This window comes from Atractosteus spatula, chromosome 21 (genome assembly GCF_055471065.1).
Source record: "Atractosteus spatula isolate fAtrSpa1 chromosome 21, fAtrSpa1.hap1, whole genome shotgun sequence".
Lineage (NCBI taxonomy): Eukaryota > Metazoa > Chordata > Actinopteri > Semionotiformes > Lepisosteidae > Atractosteus > Atractosteus spatula.
In genome coordinates, this window is record NC_142726.1 from 13,456,861 (window position 1) to 13,481,226 (window position 24,366).

General features: G+C 44.3%; 1 protein-coding gene across 1 annotated transcript; it reads left to right on the forward strand.

Moving 5' to 3' along the window:
- Positions 1 to 598: 598 nt before the first annotated feature.
- Positions 599 to 23,330, forward strand: mmp15a (matrix metallopeptidase 15a). Its single transcript, XM_088938953.1, has 10 exons — positions 599 to 1,825; positions 9,780 to 9,928; positions 10,309 to 10,431; positions 11,000 to 11,307; positions 14,792 to 14,953; positions 15,350 to 15,588; positions 18,040 to 18,178; positions 19,550 to 19,700; positions 19,861 to 19,976; positions 20,658 to 23,330. The coding sequence occupies exons 1-10, from the start codon at positions 1,697 to 1,699 to the stop codon at positions 21,089 to 21,091; spliced, it is 1,950 nt and encodes a 649-aa protein (XP_088795079.1). The 5' UTR covers positions 599 to 1,696; the 3' UTR covers positions 21,092 to 23,330.
- The last annotated feature ends 1,036 nt before the right edge of the window (positions 23,331 to 24,366 follow it).

Genomic DNA, 24,366 nt, shown 5'->3' on the forward strand with positions numbered 1-24,366 from the left:
GAAGACCATACATGTTCACTTTCTGCAAGGCTACGTGCATTGCAGCTCAGACATTTACAGGAGCCTGGAGTAGGTCTATAAACAAACACCACCGAAAATGACCCGTGCTGGAAGGACAGTGAACAAATAATTAACCGAATCCTGACACGTGCTTTTCTCCGTATTGTGAAATTGGCACCGCCGAGTTTCCGCTACATGTTCCTTTGGTTGTAGCGTGTGTTTAATCAAGGACTTCTGTAACTTATTAAATATGATAAGACATTAAAATCCGGATAACCCGTGTTTTGTACCGTTTCATTAGCTGTAACTTGCGTTTGTAATTTAGTTATTTTAATTAATTGTTCATTAACGATTCGAGCCGTTGCTGTCGTATACTGTCTGCACTAATCGGGGTTTTGGTGTGGATCTATCGCTGCCATTTCATCCACCAGGCGCAGGGTATGTAGGGTCCATGGAATGAGCGAACGCAATTTACAGGTTTCACTCGAGCTTCCATACTGTGTTTGCAAGGGAAGTTTCTTCCCACCCCCTCGTCGTATAGAAGGAAAGGGGGCGGTGGGGAGGCTTTTATTGAACGCGCAAAGCACAAGGGCGCACCATAGTCGGCGGCGTGCGTCAGCGGCTGCCCGCCTGCCTGGAAGAGCTTGAACACCAGCCCGGGGGAGCTCCGCACAGCGGCGCGCACCGAGTGGACTGCGTCCAGGAAAACTGAAAGAAAGCCGGGACTGCAAGGGACAAATCTCCTGCACATTAAATCTTTACAAGCGCGGTCGCAATCCAAGGCAGACGTCATTATTTCTGGCGACGAAGGGCTGTGAGAACATTTGATTGAATGCGTGGACTCGGCTTCTTTTTTAATGTATACAAAACCTCGTTTGCAACAAACACAAACAACTTTGGACTGTGTGGGTGCTTCGTGTTCACTCTTATTTCAGGGCTGGTTGCTGCTGGCTCACTTTCATTTGTCAGAGTCTGTTGCAGGCTAATTGTCGTGCTGCTATCTTTAGTGTGCGGCGCGATATCTCTGCAAATGAGTAATTAATAAAATTCGGACGTGCTCGTTTGTCCGGGGCGTGTTGGGTGGCAGGATAAAGTTGCTAAAAGGAAATTAAAGATTAAGAAAACAAACTGGGGCCATTAGGAAGTGCTTTTGAAACGAACAATTAAGCTGGTGCTTTGTCCGTTTTCAGAACCGCTCTGGCAGGGAAATTGCGAATAAAAATCTGGCACTCTCCGGGGTTTTGAAGCAGATCTCCTGGAACGCCTTGGCAAGAGCGTAGCTCTTAATTGGGCTGCTTTGTGAACCGTGAACTCGGCAGGGGGAAAAAAATCAGGTCGGGGAACTCTGCCTCTATGTGCGATAGTGAGAGAAGAGGGTAAAAGCAATTCAGAAATGCCCTTACCAGGACCAACCAAGGAGAAGAGAGCGTTGGCATTCTGACACAGGACAAAACCCGAATGAATTGTGACCTTCATCTCCGCGATTCGCAAGATCTGAGAGAGTGACTACAAGAATGCTTATCGTTAGCGGAGAGTTTTAATATACCCCCACGAAGTGCATTCCCCTTGAATCCCGCAAATCCCACTTTAGACTGTTGAGACTGTTAAATATAAAAAAAACAAGGTACGATTTTATATTACCAGAGGGGATCGTTCTAGCACAGGTACTGGACAATTCGGTGACAGCGGAATTGACATGATGGGATCTTTGTGGAAATGCCGGACATGGTTGCCCTGGAAATTGAACGTCGTACCAGTTGTTTTGGTTTTAGTCTGCACTGTTGGAGCACGGGCGGCCGAAGAAGATGCCACTTTCAATGCAGAGGTGATTATTTGTTTAAGTTATGTTTATTTGCCCCCCACATAAAAATATTTACACATAGAAGTTCCCAAGTTTAAAAAAACAACTTGTATGTTTACATCCAGTAACATCCTAGAAAGAAGACCCGACTGTTTCAGTACCTGTGTGATTCGCTTTGCTTCAGTTTGCATTCATGCAGAAATCCGGGATTCTGCGATCACATGGATTTTAGTTTTTTCTTGCTGCTCTTTTCGCTGTTGATGACGTTCAAGACAATGATCGACACATCAGCTTAAGATAGTGTTTTCGGTGAATCTGCAAAACGCTGATTTGTGTGTTGTATATTTGGAAAGCGTGCTTGTAATGATATTAGTTTCACAAACAATAACGCTGCTTTTTGTGATGTCGAGATCATATTTCCTGCAAACATCTGTTAGCTGATGCATGATCTATCTCGTTTCCTACTCTCTTTTTGATTCGTTTCCTGTTGTATGAGTGGATTTTCCGTCTGACTCGTATCTTTTACGTGCATGGTCCAAGAATTTCCAGACTTTCCAAGCTTCCAGTCCGCGGTGGCTGTTCTGATCTCGATTCTGCACTAGATCGTAACAGCTAGCGGTGGAGCTGCCAGTGGTTTTCTGAGCTCAGCGGCTCTCCCCAGCCTGACGCGCCAGCCAAAACGCAAGCCTTGCTGGTTCACTGACACACTGACTCGGCCGCGCAGCTCCATATGTGGGTATGGTTTGTACCCGCGCTCCGACTCTTCCAAGAGAGACGGAGTCAGAGACGCACGACTGTTGGCATAACCCAACGGCTGCTCCAAGCTTGCTGCCACACTCCTGTGCCATCCGCCTTTTGTCTTTACCGGGGCGGCGGACAAACGCTGAGACGTGCATGACTTGGTTCCCATTCTGTCAGCTTGTTAAAACAAATGTAAAAGGAGTAAAAAAAGTGCGAACACCAATTTCTGAGCTCCACCAATATCACGCTGAGTTCTAACGCTTTAAGATTGTTTGAAACTAAGACTTACTGTAAAATAAGCGGCTTAAAACATTTTTTTTTAATTGAAAAATATAGTTGAAGCGGGACAGGACAGGGAGAGATTTGGATTCCGGACGCAGGAGTGATGGTCATTTCTCTGTGTAAATCCGTTTTGTTTTTCCTGGAGAATTCGATACGGGATCTCCTGATGATGCAGTCTCGGTCCACAGTTAACCATGTGGATAATGTATCGCCATTGCTTTCACACTGCATTTTGATCAGTACATGGCTGGTACTGTACCTAGCCCCAAGGTCATTCCACCATGCAGTTTGAGAAAGGCATGTGCTGCGGTCAGTGAGGTGAGATCTAGCTCTTTGAATCGGCTGGATTTGCAGCCATTGCATTGAGATCCACTGCAGCTTAACTGTAATATTGGCTCTCGCCAATTATCCTTTTTCAGAAAGAAGGAGCCTGGCTGAAGCTAAACTGTGCTATGGTGTAGACTGGAACAGAGGCAGTAGGCTACAAGAAGTTCTCCAGTCTAGTGAATGGCATACCCATGACTTCTAACAACTCCATTCAAATACAAGCCCAAGGAGCAGCTGTTTCAAAAGGAAGATCAGTGTTCCATAAATGTAAAACGCACATCTCACACAGCAGATTGATAGATTGCTTACCTATACACCTGTGTATTTTTGTATGTGTGTCACAACAGGTGATGCCCCTCTTCAATAGTTGTCAGGTCTCAGGACGTACTGGGAGAACAGGAGAGTGTAGCTGAAAGCAGGCGTTCTCGCCCCTCGTCTTGGGCGCCCACACACCTACTGGTTTTCATTCCAGCCGAGCTGAATTACCTACTTGAAGTCTTGAGTGGAGTAGCATGGTGCTTGATTGGAATATTTGCTTTTTGTCTGTCTTTTGAACTGCAGCCCTGACGCCAACACGTGTTGGGGGTAGAAAATGGTCAAACAGTTCACATTAATCCTCTTAGCAAGTTAATTAAGGGCTGAGTTGGGGACCCGAGAGTTTGGCTGGAAAAAAGCCAGCAGGTGTGGCTGTGGGCCTCTAGCATGAGGAGTGAAAAACTCCTCACGTCCAGTGTGCTCCCCATACCTTGGGTGGAATCTGATCTGGTTTCAGACCTCCTGGAGATGAAGGGTAATGCTATACACAGGGGGATTTCAGCAGGAGGAATACAGCTCTTGATACTAATTCCTGGCAGGACACCAGCAAATCAGGTGGCCAGGCTTGGGCTGTAAATAGATGATCCAGTTAACACTATGATGGGGGAAGGGGTCTCTCAGTCTCCAGCTTCTCTCCCTCTCTCTCTCCAGCTGGTAGAAGAAGGTTGAGCATTTTGTCCAAGTCACACCAAGTTAAAAACTGTTGTTGTCTGTAGACCTTTAAGTTACTGGAGTCAAGCCAAGGCAAAAGCTAAGAACACATCTTTGGGCAATAACAATACATCTTAGATAATGCATCTCTGTGTGTGTTATGATTTGTCCCCAATAACGTTGCGCTCAGACCACGAGTTTAGTTGTAAATTACCCACACAGGTTGATGCTTTTAATTTTGACCAGCCTCTGCTACACTGAGCCAGAGCTCTACAAATGAACTGGCAAAAGCTATGAAGACATCAGAAGGAGCAGGAGGTTTATGATGTTAAATTCCTGGAAAATCTATGTGATTACTCGGCACACGTGTTTGCGTGATGTGCATTATGTTAGATGTTAGGAAAAGTAACTTTTTATTGTGTACCGAGGCTGCAAATGACTCTTTTGTGAGAGACGGAGAAGGGGGCCGGCGTGGTGGCCGTCATTCCTCTGAAAACGACGAAAATGCAAAACACAGATTTCATTTTTAGTGAGGAGATAATGATAGGGGAGCCAGATTTTGGAAAAGTAATTTTTGCCAGGCAGGACAAATCCTCTTAATAATTTTCCATCCCTTTCTGCGCACGCCCTGGCATAGCCGAAAAGGCGGATGAAAGGATGGCGCAGGAGTCTCCTGAAGAGGTATTTTTGGAGGAATGAGCTCGGCCCTTCGGGGGGGCTCATCTGGACAGAGGAAGTGAGTAAGCTGCTGCTGGCAGTGCCCAGCCAGGTGGTGTGGCAGGATAAAAAACCTCCATGTGGGCTTGTCTCTTTCCTGGCACTGGAACGTTTCGGAAGGCAGCGGCTGGCCTGTGGTCTGCACCCTACTATTGGCGTCCCAAGGGGAAGAACAATGGGCAGTGCCAGCTGCCAACATGCCCATTTTCTGTACCTTCTCCCTCCATCATGAGCCAAAAACCAGCCCGTACCTTGCAGTACAGAGGCGTTGCTGTGCTGCTGCCCTAACCTTCTCATCCGCAAAAAGACCGGTTTAATTACAGATAGCAGGCTTTTCCGATTCGTCTTGCGTGTCAGGTCATTTGGACGCGGATGACTCGTTTCGGGCCATCACAAGTCTGCCCTCGTTTGACTCATCTACACATGCCTACTCGCACAAGCAGAAGAAGAGGAAATTACAGCTCTGTGGTTGAGCCTTGGGTGTAATGAGAAATGGCAAAATAGTTCGGCTGGAGGATGCTGCACGGAACTATTTATTTTTCTTCTCTGTCGGAGAAGCGTGTGTCACTGGAGCTGCTCAGAGCAGCACAGCCCACACGTTGCAGATGATGCTTCCTGTCAGCCTCGCACTGTCAGATGATTTGTCTCAAGCCTTGGACAGCAGCCCCTTTGCGCAATTCATCTGAAGGACGGCCATCACTCAAAGAGTGGATATCCCCTTCCAGCCACAGCCTTTGAAATTCAATAGTCTGGACAAAGCAGTTGCCTCACCAACTCTGCTTTGTGTTGCACCCCTGATTTCGGATTGAGCTGAATATCTTCAAGCTCTCCAGAAGTGGCCGCCCAAACACAATGACCACAACCGACCAAACAAAATGTTTTTTTCCAGCAGGTTCCATGAGCTTCATTTTTCACTTTTGTGAAAGGCCTGTAAACATGATGAAGTTGTTGTGCTCTACATCTCTTCATGTTTCCTGTTGTATTTCAGTGATTGAAGCAGTGGCTCCTTGCCCTTTTTGAAGAATAATGGCCTAACTGAATTATTGTGTTCTTTTACTTCTTGACTGTAATCAGATTTGGTTCAATTGAAAAGAAGAAAAAAAAATCAAATCTGCTCGAGTGCACCCTCATCTTCTGAGACGTTCTGCTGGCTGTGTAACTCTATATTTTTAGGTTCTGTCCCCTGTGTGATCAGATTCCCAGTATGAAGCTTCTTCGGTGATCAGACAATGCGAACACAAGACTGCGGCCCCTGTGGTCTGTGGTTACAGTGCAGAAGAGGGCTGGCAGGACTTGAGGGTGGGTGAGTGGGAGGGGTATCACAGTAGCTTCCTCTCATCTTGATGTGAACGTCAGAGTGTGGAGGATGTCAGTCTCTTGTCCTTGACAGAAAAAGGAATTAGCTGACCATGTGTGGATATCTTCTCAAAGGAAATAAAGGAGGGTCCACGCATTACAAATTACTAGGTACTTCATGAGTCAGTGTGCAGCTAGTTTCATCATAACCACCAAACCAAGACTGGCTAAAATAAACAGTGCATGTGAAATTTGCTTCCGTTGTGCTGCACGACCATACCAAGAACACATGATGACGGAGCTGGGAACATTACCCACTGGCTCCGCCATGAAATCCCCTGTCAGAAGAACTGAATCTGTGAACTTTCCAGTCCACTGGCTTGCAGCATATTGCTGCAGAATCACACACTTCTCCACAGAGAAAGGTACTTCTGAAAGCCTGGTGTGCCAGTCAGCATGGCTTAAGAAAGAGCTACAGGCAATAAATGTGCTTTTACGTGTGTCATATAAGGTTAGTTAGAGCCGACTTTACTAATGGAGAGTGATGTGAACTTCCAGAAGCAAAGTAATGAAAAGCTAAAATCCAATACTTTCCCAGTTTTATTCCGTATCCAAGGATAAGTTGAGCGCTATATCATAATTTGCTTTCATATTGGTACTAGGATATTCTTTTTAGTGTTAATATTCTGTTTGTTTTGTTTGCTTAATCTCACTCTGGTATTCATTTTTCAATAAGCTAACAATCTCTGTGGCCTAGAGTGCATTTCTTCCTAAGTGCTATCACTCAGGATAGAGAATTTTTCTGAGTTGAAATGCAGTTCACAACAAACTGGAATTGAGGGGATTGCAGGTAAGAAATGGTGGAGTTTAGTTCTGTGGACCTTCCCACTCCAGTTTTGTTCTCATTGAGGTACAGTAATGATTATTACACAGCCTTTCAGTTGCTGAATGAATCCCCCCACTGCCGTCTTGGAGTTGGGAATGATATCTACCTTCATCTGCTCTCTTGGCTGTTTCCTTAGTTCCAGCTGTGCCCAACTTTCCCTCAGTCGCACAGGCCACAAAAGCAGGGCTATCTCTTTTCTGTGGTGGCTAGGCAACACGACTGTCCAGAGCTGGAGAGAAACAGGATCAGCTGTGTGCATGTGATTGGTAAATGGGACAGCTGTTTTGTTTCCCTGGTCCCTGAACAAGAGATAAACAGAAAGGAGGCATTTAGGGCTCCAGGGCTCCCAGGCAGGGGAGGAGCAACAATGAGCTGACTGAGAGAGTGGAGAAGGGCTGAAAGGAAGGGGGAGGGATTCTAATAGTCAGAAAAACACAGTACAGACTGTAGCGTTTCCTGAATCTTAACCCGTTCTATACCAGTGTCTAATTGCTCATCCTTACAATTCCAGAATCTGAGAGAACGCAGTATGCATTCCACTGCACGCTCTCCAGTTTTAATTATGCAGCACCAGGGACACAGAGCTGCTACAGCAGAGAGATAATGTGATCTGCATTAACTTTCAAGAGCGCTTGTCTCCTTTACTATCTCACAAAAGTATGTCTTACTGGATGAGTCCTTGTGTTGTCTGCAGCAACATATCTGGGATTTGACCAAACCTAGGGATGTTGTAATCCATTGAGTTGCCAGAACACCTTTGATAACATCTAAATGCAGCTGGTGATTTCTGCTTTCTTCACATGGATGTGAAGCATGTTGTGATTCTGAAGATGAGGCGTGGCAGTGGAAGTTGGTGGTTCTGGAGTGTGGCAGTAATTTAAAATACGATAATATTGCTAATTGTATCAACAACATAAAAAGCAGAGCATTGGAAATGGATATGAATGCCTAGAGCATTAGGGCCTAAAATTGCAAAGCCAAAATTAAGATTTTTATTGTTTCCTGGCTTCCTTGTAAGTTTTAGCAGATCCTCTTGTTCAGGGGAACAGATTCTCAAACTAGTCATTCCTCAGCTATTGATGCCTTGGCTGATGCTACACTGAACTGAGACGCGTTTTACAGAACTCTCTCAGTTGCTTCAGTTGTCCAGCTTCAGTGCTGCTATTAAATTTGAAATCTTTTGCAGGAGCTCTTGGCACTAGCAAAGGAGAATTTTGAACTCACAGTCTCCTCTTGCTGTGTGTTCCAGAAAACTACAGCTGGAAAGGGATTAAAAAAAAACTAAATCTGAGGAGTGGCTGGGTTATTTTGTTTTCTGTTACAATAAAATTCAGTTACCTGCTCATGGCAGATATGACAGTCATTTTTCAAGTATTGCTGTTGCTGAGATTTATTGAAAACTGGCTCTGCTGCAGGTAGTTTTTGTAAGAAGCATGGCCTTTCATGTTGTACAACACTGTACATAAAGTAGTTCTGATTTGCAGCTTTAATAACTTTTCCATCTGGAAGTGAACACACCTAATCCTTTCCTCGTAGCAAAAGAAACAGTGTCTTATCACAGCCCATGGTGTGCAATTACGCATGTACAGTGTTCCTCCAGTTACAACACAAGCATTCACTCTACAGTGACTGAGATGGAGGAGAGAAAGTGCCATACCTAAGTGTTTTACTGTTTTCAGTGTTTTTAGAAAAAACAAGTTGCTGTATGCTTCTGAATTTTCCGATTAAGCTGACCTCCATCAGAATTCTCAGAAATACAAACCCTTTTAAGTCTCTTGAGCCACTGGTTTATAAAGGGGTTTTTCTATGTATTAAAAGCATGCTGAACATTAGAAGACATCTTTCCGTGATAAATGGATCGTCCAGCCGCTCAGCAGTGTGTGAGATCTCTGTGCTGTGTCCTGCAGACACCCTCCCTGTTAATCATACAGCTGCTAATGGAATTGAACTTTCCTTGGGGGACCATGACTAGCAGGCTAATATAAGGTCAGGGGTCAGAGGTCACAGGAGCACCTTCCCATGTTCTTGCTACAGTATTGTATTAACTTCACACCACCTCCACAATTGATTTCATAGTGGAGTTCTGCTACACATCTGCTGCCTTTCCAGTTTGGAAAGAGATGGAAAGCTACACTGCAGCTAAAAACAAGTATTCATATTAATCTGAATGGCTCCTGAGCCATTTTTAAAAGAACATACCACCATATTTTAAAGTATTATTTATTGAAATGGGACAGTTTTATCCCTGTAACTTTAAATTTTAAAACCATGTGTTGTGAAACAAAACCAGAAAAGATTAGTTCTTATATAGCGGCTGTGATTATCTGTCCAACAAAACTATAATGCTACCGTTCTGTCCCTAGGTCAGGAACCACACCCAGAGGTAGGCCACATGAGTTCCTCCAGTCCGTTCCACAAAAGGACTAGGATAATGGTCTTAAATATTTAATTGGCACTTAGAGCAATTAAATCATTAATTTCTATGGGAATGAAGTCCCATCGTGGTTTGCAGAGGAAGCACCATTATTTATTCCTCTTTCCCAGCTTCTTGTCTAAATCCCAATCTTGTTCTGCTGCTTTGCCGCCTGTAATTGAATCTAATTGCTCTGTTTTTTGCTCTGTCTCTCTTTAGTCTATAATCTTGATTAATAATCTTTGCTGCTCGCAGTCTCTCATGGTCCCAGCCTGATGTCTGCACTAATAGCAATGTTGCTCTCATTCTCCTTCTGACTGGTATTAGATTTCCCTCTGCCTCTCTTGCAGTCCTGGCTGCGGCTGTATGGATATCTTCCCCAGGCCAGCAGAGAGATGTCCACAATGAGGTCAGCGCAGATCTTCTCCAACGCGGTTGCTGACATGCAGCGATTCTACGGCTTGACTGTCAGTGGGGTGCTGGACCAGGAAACACAAAAGTGAGTGACTTTTCTTGCATTATCATAGGCATGCCTGCAATAAATGTGAGTGCTTTTATAATATGTATGTATTATGTTTGGAAGCTTTTGAATTTTAAATGTCAACGCTAGGAAAAATTGCCCTAATTTATTGCATCGTCTAATTCACTTGGGTAGCTTTCTGTGAGCCAGAGAGATACTTTGGAACAAAGAGAAGGAATCGATCTGCTGAGAAAGGCAGTAAGTGCAGTCAGTCTTCGGGGAATGTGGAAGAGTGTTTGTATTAAATCTACTTCCTCAGCAGGCCAAAGTGGCCGTCTCACCTCCGGCCCAGTTATGACTGAGAAGCCTGCTCCATGGGCACGGTGGAACTAACACTGATGCTGTCTCTACCCCCCCAGTGCTATGAAGAGGCCTCGATGTGGCGTCCCTGATAAATTTGGAGGGCAAATCAAAACGAACGTCCGCAGGAAACGCTATGCCCTGACTGGCCACAAGTGGAGCAAGAGCCATCTAACCTACAGGTAACAGGAGGGACAGGACAGGCAAAATACTGTACTCCTGTGGCAGCTGAAAAGAGAAAAGACCCTGACCCTGATTTGCCTGAAGTTGGACTGTGTGTGAAGTGCACCTTAAAATGACTAGGTTAAATAGAAGTTCAACAGAAAGAATAAACAGCGGCTGAAACAAAGCAGACGCTGACATAATAAGAATAGTTGACAATGAGAGGAAGCCACTCGGTCTAGATCCTTTAGAGAACAGGAATCTCATCCAGCCCATTCTTGAAAGAATCCATGGTACCAGCTTCTACCACATAGCTGAATAGCTTGTTTCACACTCCCACAACCCTTTGTGTAAAGAAGGGCCTCCTGTTCTCAGTCACAAATCTTCTTCCCTTTAGCACTCCTGTATCTGCCTTGGTGTTATGCTTCACGCAGGCCATGAAAAAATAGGTGGTCATGCAAAAGACTTAATTAATACAGTCCATGTAGGGTCAAGTGCTTTGGTTAAAGGTGCATTCGAATGAATGATAATTGGTTAATTAGTTTAATATAGTTTACACGCCTAACCCTCGCCCCTGTAATTCCTCAGCATCCAGAACTACACGCCGAAGATTGGCGAGTTTGAGTCGTACCAGGCCATCCGGAAGGCCTTCCAGGTGTGGGAGAGCGTGACGCCCCTGCGCTTCGAGGAGATACCGTACCACGAGGTCAAGTACGGCCGCCGCAAGGAGGCCGACATCATGATCTTCTTCGCCTCGGGTTTCCACGGCGACAGCTCCCCCTTTGACGGGGAGGGGGGGTTCCTCGCCCACGCCTACTTCCCCGGGCCCGGCATGGGCGGGGACACGCACTTCGACTCGGACGAGCCCTGGACCATCGGGAACGCCAACCTGAACGGTGAGGGGGGGGGGGTTCTTTGCACCTCAGAGGTGTTCTCTACTTGGGAGGTGGAGGGGTACCCAAAGCATTGCAATTCTACTTCGCCACAGCAGCTCAGACAAGAAAGCACTCCTCAAAACCTGCAGGGGCCAGTGAGACTCTCGCCTGTTTCCTTGCCCTCCTAAATAGTGTTTCTACAGAGTTTGCAGCAGTGTTCTTGACATAAATACATCACCCAACCTTTTCTATCCTCAGCTGGCACACTGGCACATTTTCGGGAAATCTATTCCATCCCAACAGAATAATGGGTCGTTAAGGCTTATGGCCGTCTTACAGTATGTAAGCTCCACGAATTAGCCTCTTACCAACTCTCTCAGGCGCCTGTGTTTGTACGGTGTTACAGCACAATCACAACACAGCTAGATTTGCATCATTATAAACTGTATGTTTTTTAATAATTCACAAACTATTTCACATGCAAGTGATCTCCCATATCCTCTGAAACCAACCATTAAATTTGTTTTCACAGCAGTGAAACTATTTTTTTTTTTAAAAACTGACTGAAGCTTTTTCTGGAACTGGGGACCAGTCCTGTCATTTCCTGAGTTAAAGCAGAGACAGATGATTTAGGCGGTTTTCTATATTGTTGGATAACTCATGGGGATTGAGGGAGAAAGGTGGTATTCTGGACCACTTAGGAGAACAAGAGTTCATTTTTATGGGTGTGGACTTCTTATTTGGAGGGTGACTTTTATTTTCCTTACTGTGTCTTCTATTCCTTTTAAACACGTTTATTCACTGTATTTGGAAGGAATAGGTGTCCGTAGAGGTGCGATAAAGGTACTGCTTGTTGTTGTCAAACCTCATCAAACCTGTACTGGAAAGCTTGAAAATCTCCTCAGCACTCTGTGGGAAACCATCAGGTCAATCGGCAAGGGACTGGATTGGGAGGGATCTAGCTTTCTTTGAAGAGCAACAGGCTGTTCCAAAATATCTGTCTGATACTAGAGCCTTGGCACACGTGGCTTTCCACTTGGAAGAAACCCCAGGTGGCTGCCTCGTGGTCACGGAAATTAAAAACCAAACAAGTTCGCTCATTTTGATCATCCGGTTGTTGGAAACACATGACCCTAAACTCACCAAGCTGTTGTCAGTATGATCCGGGTGAAATGGACTCCGCAGCGGGCCTCAGCCAGCCTCACGCTTGCTTTGTGCACTTATTGATCCGATTCTTTCTCAACATTTCTCAAAATGTTGTTGTTAAGAGGAAACAACGAAAGGCAATCCAGATTAGGAAAGTCATGAGGCCTGCAAAGCTGTCTGGCCTGTTTACAATTTCACCCAGAGAGGGAGAAAGTACAGGGCCCTCCTCCCTCCTCAATAAATGACAATAAGTGTAGAAATGGAGCTCTGGCTTATTGTACAGTATACTGTATATAAACACTGATTTGGGTCGAGCCATTTTCCTAAGACTGTAGATGTTTGAAGTCTGTGAACCATATGTTTATCACATTGCGTCACAATGCCTCCTTTCTTCCTCCTGAGACTTATTTTTAGGGACAGATTCCATAAGCGTTTACAGTGCAGCAAACAAAGAACTTTAATCTTGTGCATCTGAATTTCCTTCATCACCTTGGGGGCAGCTGCAATTTAATCTTATTTCCCTTTTTGAAGCCCAGCTTTCAAGCCTAATGCAACAGAACAACAAGAAGTGACCTTTTATATTAATCAAATAATTTTTATGCTCAAATAAATGTTGCGTTCAAATCATGTTTTCATGTGATTTTGAATTTAGAGACTAAAGGTCTAGGCTAAAGATCTACCTCGGGCTGGAGATTTTGAAATGAGTGATTGTTTTTCTGCTTGACTCAAATCAAGTTAAGCAACACTGTTGTTCAGTAATTACCGGTTGAAACTGTAAGTCTGAGACCCCACATTATTTAATCAGAAGGTTGTTTTGGAGCAGATTTGTAATTGTGTTTAATACAGTGCATTTGCTTTCTGTATCTGCACACAGTTGTAGCATAGGCTGATACACCGTGCCAAAGTCGGTATGTTCTTCTGTTCCTGGGAAAGTACTGAGGAGTGCTGCTTCTTGGTTTTTGTGAGCAGCTGTCCAAATGAATAACTTTTCAAGTTTTTTTTACATTTACTGAACATGGAAAAATCATCACTGAAAATGTGTGGCTAGAATTACAGACATTTTTTCCACGCATTAAAATTGTTTCAAAGAAGTGAAAACTGTACTACATACCAACCCGTCGGTTATGCGCAGTGATATTTTAAAAGCCATATTAAAAAGTGGAACTGATGCTGAAGTTATGAAGCCTTTTCATCTTTAAAGATGCTGACTGTACTGTATGGGTATTAAAAAGACAGGTGTAAACCATTTTTATTTAGGCAGCACTCTCAGGTGATAGGTGCAACAGAAGAGCAGACACAAGAAGGAACTGTTTCTACATTTTGAGTGGTTATTTCCAACTTTACAATAACAAGATGAGCTGCATACAAAGTGGAAAGGGAACCAGATGAAATCTATACATGGGGGAGTGTGATGTCCTCAGAGGTTGCGCAGATACAGTATGTTTCTGAAGAATTGATTTAGAAGGAGGATGTTTGGAGAGTCGTTGTCAGTCACCAGCTGCTCGGTGTCTTGCCTGTCAGTGATGAATCAGGGCAGGGCACATGCTTGAGAGCTTATTCCCTCTCTCAGCTTCCATATCTACCGTACAGAATTCCATTCTGGAAAATACAACCAATGTCGTTCCCCTCCCACCAGCTTCCGTTTGTGATCCTCATTCATTCAGATCTCTGTAGAGCGGACAAACACGCTGGGCTCAGAGGGAGGAAAGGGCATCACAGGGGGTCAGTGCACGTACACAAACCCTACTGTACTGTTTCTTCCTGTGCACAGTCTCAGAAGAGGGAGTGCTCAATGAGTAAGGCTTTTAAGAAAAAGAGAAACTTTGATTATATACCTGCGCTTGGCAGCATTAGAAGAAATTAGAAATAACGTCCTCATTTTTGTTCAAAAACTGCAGCTGTTTTTGCCCTTCTGCCATACTTACCAGCACAATAAAAAAAACAGGTTTAACCTATATATGAAGTCAAGAGTTACAGTGTGGTAAATGTACCTGGTTCTTTAACTGTGTAATCCAGCCAGGCGTCCAGGGGGCTGGCTGGCTGCCTGATAAGGTGAGGTCACCACAGCCTTCCACAAGGATGGAAACTCAACACGTTCTGAGTGTTCAGCCCTGCAAACTTGCGGTTACATCATTGCTTCTGCATTGTATCACGCCTCTCCACTAGATCCCCATAAAAGCCACCGAATTTTAAAACAAAATCCTGATCCCCATTCCTGTTTGTGCCTTTCCTTTTTGGGGCTGACTCCGTTCCAATTCCAAACCAGTTCCATTTTGGGGGGCTCGTAGTCACTGCGCTGCTCTGCCTCCCCCGCTCTGTGATGCATGATGGGAGTCTTCCCTTCTCGTCGTTCTTCCAGGCAATGATCTGTTCTTGGTGGCTGTCCACGAGCTTGGCCACGCGTTGGGGCTGGAGCACTCCAACAACCCCCTGGCCATCATGGCCCCCTTCTACCAGTGGATGGACACTGAGAACTTCCAGCTGCCCGAGGACGATCTCCGAGGAATCCAGCAGATATATGGTAGGCGCTTCTTCCACCAGAGGAGTAATGTGCTACAGTGGAATGGAATGGGAGTAACACAGAAACAAGCAGTTCTGTGTTCTGTTCTCTGCTTTGTGTCTCATTAAAAGATAGGGAGTAGGCCCACATGTGAACCCTTGTTTTTCAGAGCTTCGCAGACTGGAGCAGAAAGATTCAAGGAATGTGGAAATTCAGGCAGCTTTTGTGTCAGGGGGGTCAAGAATTTTTGAGGGTGTTACAGAATGTGGAGAAGCATTCTTGCTTTGCGTAGATGTCGACTGAAAGGGGCACAAGGCGCTTTGATAAAGGCCCTGTTGTTTGGTGAAGTCCATCTTATGGTTTTCACCACATTAACACGGATGAAGATCAAGGCTGTTAACGCTGCTGTATTTGCAGGTCCCCCAGATGCCAGCCCAACACCCACAAAACCACTGCCCCCTGTTGACCCTCGACAGCCCGCTCATCCGGACCCCAAACCTCCCAACCCCCCCAAAACCCCGCCAGGGGGCAAACCCCACAATCCAGATCCTGGCAAGCCACGCACCACCGACCGCCCCGACCACTACGGCCCCAACATCTGCGACGGGAATTTCGACACCGTCACGGTCCTGCGAGGAGAGATGTTCGTGTTCAAGGTAAAGGAAATTCATCTGTGAACTTCTGTCTTCGCAAGCACATCTGGGTTACTGTTCCTGTTTTTTTCCGTTTGTTATTAAATGGTGGTTATCATACTAAATAAGAGACATGTGACAGATTATTGTGTGCTCCCAAGTGCCACAGTCAGACAGCTTTGCTCCATTGTAGACACAACAGCTATTGCTTGAAATTAAAAGGCTGCAGATGCTCCAGATTTTGCAGAAGTCCTCTGCAGGTTGAGCAAATAAGGAATTAGGAAAGCACAGCTACTTTGCATTTGTAGGCAGGTGTCAAAGAAAATGGCGTTTCCTTTTTCCCCAATGCATTGTGTTGGGGCGTCCTGTAGCCACTGAGAGCATTGCCTTATCTGGCCTTTCTAAAATGAGCTAAGCATGGCTTCCCATCACTTCAAAGACTTCTCATTTTTCTAACACCTTAATGCAATTATTGCCAGCTGGCCTTCATTTCAAGCGGCCCTTTCTAGTTCATGTCGCAAGCTTTCGCCCAAGCATATCCTGCATGTTCTGATTTGCGAGCGTTTCCCATTTATCTAAATATAATGATCTAAGAATGGTTTTCATTGAATCAGGCTTTGTCATAATCAAAGTGGAAAGCTGTGGATATATGGATGTTATGATAGTGTTTGAAGAGGAGCAGGGATACTTTATTCGGCAACGCTTCATCTGAATGATGCTGCACGATGCCTTCATAGTCACTTCATAGCTCCTATGCAAGATGCTATAATCACATGCATAATCCTTTATAGGCACATGCGCAAATGACTTAATGTGTGCATAAGACGCACGACATTGGTTTTAGCATCACATCATACCAAGAGCTATAAATGATGCAGTGCAGCAGTTATGAGGGGATTGTGAAGTCATTGTGCGGCAACATTGAAATGAAGCATTAACCTTTATTTGTCCTCTCAGTTCCCCACTCATCTGGGCGCTGGTCAGAATGGATCTGATACAAGCTCCTTTCTGTTTATTCCAGAGTAAACTGTTGGCAGGCGCCAAAGGTCATGGACCTGTGTTTCACCTACTGCTCCCGAGTGTGATAAAAATACCGATCCATTGTGACTTGCCTTTCTGAGCATTTAGAACATTTTTCTTTGGTTCTTTTCATTTTAAATTGAGCTCTGTGGTTCTGATTAATATTTGCTTTATCTTATAAAGCTTGGTTTTTAACCATGAAAGCATTACTGATTCATTGCATATGGTTTTTTCTGCCAACTTCTTACCTGGGGACAAGAAATAGATGAGATGAGCAATTAGCTGAACTTCAACACTTATCCTACAGCTGAGCAAAGTATGTAAGTCATTTGCATTTTCTAGGTCAGATGCCTTAATATGCAGTGAGTCTCACCCATATGGACCAAGAACCAACCACCCTCTAAATGCATTTTCAATGTGTAACATACTATTTCACTTCTAAGCTGGCGGAAAAGTCATAAACTGTCCCGTTTTTTTATATAGTTAAGAAACAACTGTTGCAAATCTGAAAACAGCAACCAGAAATAAGGAGGGGTTTTGTGTTTGTGTTTTGGTATCTTTTCTATGGTCTTATATTGTAATAAAAGGAATGTGGTTCCTTGCAAAACAATCTAGGGATCCAGCTTTTTAATGCAATCCATTTCCAACTGTGCCACGTTGATAAATACAAGAGAGGGGAGGCTACAAGTGGATCATTTAAATTTAGAGGCATTGGCTGAGTGCCTGGTTCTGGTTTCAATATTCCATGGAGCTTAAGTAATATCACAAAGTGGAAGAGGGCCAGAGAATCTGTGTGTGGTGTGAGGCAGGCCGGACGACCGTGTCAGCTCTTCTACAGCCCAGAGGTCATCCCAAACCCGGCTTTCGAGGAATATTTTATGGGTCTGTTGTGTCAGTAATCAGTATGCAAAGGCAGAAAAAGATAAATATAGCTGTCATCGTCAACGATATTTCAAAATGTAGAGTAAATTAACCTTTTGAAGTGTTCAGCACCCTATCTCACATTTGGAAATTTAATAACGTGCAGTAATGGAATGCAAAGGCTCGTCTGTGGAGCACAGCCAGTTAGGACATCTCGCAGGGGGACAAATGAGAAGACCTTGCAAAACTGGGCAAGGAGATTACGTGCGCGCATTGCATTTTTTGATTGCATTGGGTTTTGGGGGATTACAAAGGGAAAAACCTATTGTTTGGGATTGTGATTTTGTTTATGTGTGGAGGTGAGGACAAGGTCTTCGGTTTCGGTCAGGAAAGCATTGTTAATGATTTTGCCCTTGATGTCATTACCTGTGAAGTCAACTGCAGTGAATCAGGGGTCCTCAGAAGACACATCTGGCCAGCTGATCCCCAGCCTTGATTAAGGCAGTGGACATGTCTTTCCCCCGTGCTGTGATCGAATGGAATGGTGTGCCATGGGATAACACATCTCCTCTTTTTCTCTTTTGTCCTGCCCAGGGGCGCTGGTTTTGGAGGGTTCGTCGTAACCGGGTGCTGGACAACTACCCCATGCCCATCGGGCACTTCTGGAGGGGACTTCCTGGAGACATTGACGCGGCTTATGAAAGACATGATGGGAAATTTGTCTTTTTCAAAGGTATTTCCGAAAACGTAGCTTCCCATTTTTTGCTCTTGCTCATAACTCTGCTCACTTTGTTTTGTTTTGTGTGTTTAATTCAGAAGTAAAATGGTGAAGTTTATATGATACAGCGTGTCTCTGTGGTGGTCCTGTATTGGTGTAATCCCAATCTGTGTAAAATTAACTATATGGACCTGCATTAAAACCTGAGATCAACACTCAAAGGGTTATGGGAGTATGGAATCGGGTACACAGCCATGTTGCTGAAGCCAATACCTTGACTTCCTGGAAGAAATCCCTGCAAGAATCATGTTTGATAGTTGTGTTAATCCTCATCTTTGGAAGCATTGCCTTTGATCACATGAGCAAATAATTAATGTGATCCGATAATTAAAAGCCTAAGTGCATTAAAAATCAGATGAGATTGCCACTTTTCTGGGCAAGACTTTTTTGGCATAGGCAAACAAACTGTGATATTCTATGTGTAATGGGATCTTCAGTCTGATTGCGCCCCCACAGTAATGCAAGCTTTTCATAGCATAGATGACCCAAATTAGATTCATTGTTCCCTTTTTAAAATCCTGAACAAATTAAGCTGGTTCCCTCCTAAACCAAAAGTTTTAGCTGACGTTTGTGTATTTAAATGAAGTAAGAGGACCAAAAACGTTTCTAGCTACTGTTACATTTTATCCAAACGCTTTGTCGTGTTACATTTCAACTTTTCCAGAGCATCCCTGAGCTTTTATCCAGAAACTGAATAATATTTTGCGGTAAACCAAAGCAATCAGATTTCTTCATTAAGCTTCTTTGGCGCATTGCCCCTCCATGAAGTCGACTCTGGATAATAAAGACCCTGCAGAAATGGAGTCGTATCCCTTTAAGGCAGCTGGCGTCCCTAGTAGAAAACTTCTCGAGGACAAATGATGTCACTTGCAAAACATTCCAAAATCTGGATATTGGCCATTGGAAAAAAGTTTGGGGGGGGGGGGGGTAGGTAAAAAAAAAATCCTGGAAAGAAATATCTGGCAGCTCTGAAATTATGGATTGCATCAGCCAGTGGTTTCCAGATGCTGACTGCAAAGGTTTCGGTTCCTAACAAGAATCTGGGGCAGGGGAATGAAAGGGAATAATGTGGGTCTCTCGGCGGTGCCATGCTGTCTCAGTGCAGCGGGATGGAGCAGAACGTCAGCTGGGAACCTCCTGCCGCTGCGTGCAGATTGCGCGGCCGCCACACCGGGACGATCACGCCCCGCATCTCTCTCTCCGACTTCCTCAGCTGCTGCAGTGGAGAAGATGGATATCGCGGGGGATCAAAGCTGCCTGGTGTGCGCTATAAATCCAACATGGTAGGCAGAGTGATGGATGGCTGTGTTTCTGCTTTGTTCTCAGGAAGCAAGTTCTGGCTGTTTCGGGAAGCCAATCTGGAGCCAGGTTATCCCCAGGAGCTGACCGAGTATGGACAGGGCATCCCTTATGACAAAATAGAGACAGCCATTTGGTGGGAACCGACAGGATATACTTACTTCTTCAAAGGAGACAGGTAAAATCTTCAGTTGTTGTTGTTTGGTCTTGATCTGGGACATGCATTCTTTTGTTTTGCAGTGAGTGTTTGGATGGCTTGAATTAGAACTTGAAAGTGCGACTTCAGCACCTTTGAGTTTTTTCTTGCTGTGTCCTGAGCTCCCCTTGCTGTCTCACAGGTACTGGCGCTTTAACGAACAGTCTCGAGCCGTGGACAAAGACTACCCCAAACCGATCAGTGTGTGGGGCGGGATCCCTCCCTCTCCCAGGGGGTCTTTTCTGAGTGATGATGGAGGTGAGTGAACCTAGGGGAAATGCAGCCAGGAAAATGCCAGTAACCTAACAAAGGGGGAAAAGGAGAATGTGAGAGGGCAGGAAACTTGAGCTCAGAGGAAAGAATTACTTCATCTTTGACAGTTAAGGAGAAATAACTTTTGATTTGATTTTGTTTCCAACCTGGCTGCATTTTGGCTACATTTTTATGCGTGATCTTACTGTATATTCAAGTGTCAAATCATTCTTCTTTTCTGTGGCAGGTGTGCATGACTTGTCTGATTTGCACCATGACGTAAAAATTGCTGAGGCTGCCTAAAATGCACCTTCCCCTACTCTCTGTTCGTAATGGAAGACTTTCAACACCTTGCCCATAAAAGCATTGCTGTACTACCTTAGTCTCCCTTGTTTTAGGTATCCTTTTTCAGCTGGAACTGCCTCATTGTGATTTCATTATTATTTAACGGTTATTTTACTGTTAACTGTTAACAGAATTTAACAGTGATAAATAAAACATTAATTTGCAGTACTGCCACTGCAAAATGTTGGGTTGCCCCTGCATTTTAGAAAATACTAGAGATGTATGAATCATGGTATGCATGACCACCATTCTCTTTTGAACAGTTTTTAGTTTAGTTCCCGAGCAAATCTGGGGTTAACGTAAGATTTTGAAGAATAAAAATCTGTCTCTTCTTTCCCCCAGCTTATACCTTTTTCTACAAAGGATCTAAGTATTGGAAATTTGACAATCAGAGAATGAAGATTGAGCCTGGCTATCCTAAATCCATCCTGCGGGACTTCATGGGCTGTCAGGTGGACCTGGACCCAGATAAAGACACCGATACGGACGTGGGGCGCAAGTGGCCCGACGTGGACCAGCCCCCGTTCGACCCCGACGCAGGGCGGGATCGCACCAATGACGTAGATTACAAGGACGAGGGGGAGGGCAACGGCGACGTGGACGTGGTGGTGAAAATCGACGAGTACACACGCACGATGAACATCATCATGGTAACCGTCCCCCTGATCCTGGTGCTGTGCATTCTGGGACTCATTTTCGCCATCATCAAGATGCAGAGGAAAGGAGCGCCCAAGCTGCTGGTCCACTGCAAGCGCTCCCTGCAGGACTGGGTTTGACCTTTCACCTTCAACCCCACCCTCCTCCCACACATCTCCTAACACGCCCCTTCCCATGGTGCTACCCAATCTGTTGACTGTAGTCTATTTATATCAGAAAGTTTGCACATTGATTTTTTTTTTGAACAAGGAAATTCTTGGACTTCTGTCATTCTCTTTCGGTTTCCTCCAGCCTTCTCTTTGATTCGGGTTTGCCATCTGGTCTTTCATTCAGCTGGTTGAAATGAAAAAAAGACTGGAGTAGACAATGAAGGGATTAAGCCCATCCTCTGAATTGGGATTGCTACAAAATCTTGTGAGCTCTGCAGTGGAAAGCAGCAGCTACACTTAATAGGTTCGGCATAAACAGTATAAAATCTACAGACAGGACAGTTCATGCTAAATTGATTCACCAAATGCCTTTTAACAACACATGAAGGTTGCACATTGTCTGGTACTGCAGATTTTGGGAGTGATATTCTTCCTGCCTTCAAACTGTTAGCTTCTCTTCACACGTGACTGTACTGACCAGAAGAAAAGACTTTTCAGTGTGAAATTGCGTGGTTATAGGACTGCTCAGGAAAAGAGTCTTTGTGAAATTCCCTTTCAGCCCAGGTTGAAAATGAATGGGGTTGAGGTTGATTCATCACAAAAGCCCCGACAGGATCCAAAATTTGAAAACAAAATCAAAGCCTCTTTAGTTTTTAAACTTTGGTCACACAAATTACCTCAGAAAAGAATTTTTCTTAGCCCCAGTTCCAGAGCTTATGAGAAATGACAGGTAAACACAGCAGGTCTGTACAAAATGGCATCTCCCCGAAGATGAAACCGCATCTGATAAGTGTTCAGGAAGGTGTGAAGGTTTCCAGTCTGCGGTTACGGACTAGCGTTGGGCTGCAGGACCCAGGGGTGTATGATTTGTATGCAAACTAGAGGTGTCGAGATGGGAGCTGTGTCAGCACGTGTGGGTTGCAAAGGAACAGGAAAGGGTTAATTCCATGCTGGGAATAGAAGGAACAATTGTTTTACCCCTCACAGCTGAAGAAGGCTGAAAAACCAAAACACTGTGTTTCGTCTTACTAATTGTCAGAAATCAGCAAAGGTGATTAACCTTTACTTGTTCTTTTGTATGCAGACTAGGCTGCTTCAGACTGGCAGCAGGTCTTATTGCTTAAACTGCATATGCTGAGGAGACCTGTTGGAGACCAGGGGAAGCTGAGAAGCCTTAACTCAGGTTTCTACATATCAAGATAATTTTGCTAAGTCTGAATTTGCATAGAATTCAAAGAACATACAGTAAAATCTAGGTTCTTAGAGGTGGGGTAGGATCTGACAAAATGTGGGTTTTTCCCCACAAACATGCTATTCCATTGTGTCTTGCTGTTCCCATCAGGCATCCTTAGTATCGATGTGTTCACGAGGAATAACAACACCACCCAGGACTGAAGTGCACTGAAAAATATTTATCGAGTGTTTCAGTGCTAGTAAATTTGACTTAACCTGCACGGCTGAGGAGCAGCTCCTGACCACAGGCCATGGCTAGTGACCAAGGGGCAGCTGCACAGGTGGAGAGGGGGGTGGGGTGGGGGTGGAGAGAGATGCAAAAGAGAGAAGGAGATTATGTGCAGTATTTATAAAGTGAGGAAATGACATCAGGAATGATTACAATTTAGGACAGCTGGGGCCAGCTGACCTTGCCATTTTCCTTTCTGAACTGTCGCTGTGAACTCCATCTCTCAGTGTGAAGTGCATTTAATCTAAACCGATTCCACAAACTCACTTCTACTGCACACTTGTATTAATGTCACCTCTACACTCTCGACTGCCTGAAGGAATGGATTCACACATTTTCATTGGCCTATTTTATAAAAGCAAGCATAAACAGTATTGCTTAATTCATGACACATTTCATGGAGATATGGGAATATTGCTTTATTGTTTTTTTGTAGACTTTTCATCAAGATTAAAAAAAGCATTGTATGTGCTGTGATCGGGTTCAATGATGAGAAATGTCACAGTACATTAATGTACTGAGCAGTGGAAGTTTACATGTAGACTTCAGTCTGTTATGTAGACTGTGATGCGTCAGAAGTCTGTATGGTGAAGAGAAAAGCACCCTGATGTCTTTCTGATGGTTTGAAACACAACAGAATACCCAAAGGTCTATACTATGTAGGTGATTTTATAACTCCTTTATATTTATTGCCAGATTTATTTGACTCTAAGATGAATTATAAAGGTTTCAATATAAAGCAAGAAAGACTTGATAAATATTGGCCTAAAAGAAGAAAATTGGAGGCCTGTACTTAGCTTTACCAGTGATGGATTTTGTTCGATCCCGTTGCCAGGCAACATCCTATCCTATATTCCTTCTGTCACTCCCAGAGAGGTTTGGAGCAGAGCTAATTACAGATAAAAGCTCCTCCGTTGTCTGGCCACTGATTGTAATGACCGGAGCACTTAAGGATAGGGCTGAAGGATATTTGTAAGGAGTTTTGTTTTTTTTCTCCTTTAAATTATAGAAGACCCCGGCATCGAGTCGCATGACAGAGAGTGAAATTATTCTGTATCTGTCTCTAAGGGTAGCTCTACCAGTAAATGGGACCAGGCAGATCTCACGACAGAAATATAAAGCATACCTAGAACTAAGCTTAAGTGATTGCTGTTCTTGAAGTGCCTCAAAACATTCACATTGGAAAACTGCAATAAAAGTGAAAATCATGTTTGTAATGAACTCCACGGCTGTACACTGTAGGTGGGTTTGTGTGTTTGAGACTGTGCATTCCAGGGCATGGTTTGGGCCTGTAGTTAAAAGTGCAGGTGCCCATCGGTGAGCCGTCACCTCCAAGTCAATTCTGTAGTCACAGTGAAGCCTCAGACAGGATAAGAAGAAGCAGGATGCTCCACCAGCCTCCCCCAGGGGAAAGATTTATCGTATTTAGGATTTCCACCCACAAAATACTAGATTTTCTGCTCTCCAGTACTTTGTATTCTGTACTGAATAGGGAAAGTGGTGAGCCAGATCAAAAGAAAGAGTGTAATGTTTGAGCCTTGAGAAAAAGCAACTTGAAATTTAAGTGCCATCCTTCAGTCTTACAGTCTACTCAGACAGAGGTTTGTGTCCTCCCATGTTGCTTTGTTTTTATCAGAGATTTTAAAAGGCAAGGTTGATACCCTACATTTTAGCTGTAGCTTTTTTTAGGGAGTCTTAAGAACGCCAAGCTGGCCTCTCAAACCACGCAGTTTCCATGTGTCATATTGCAAATTGGCCTTTGCTTTGCATGCCTGCAGTGGAA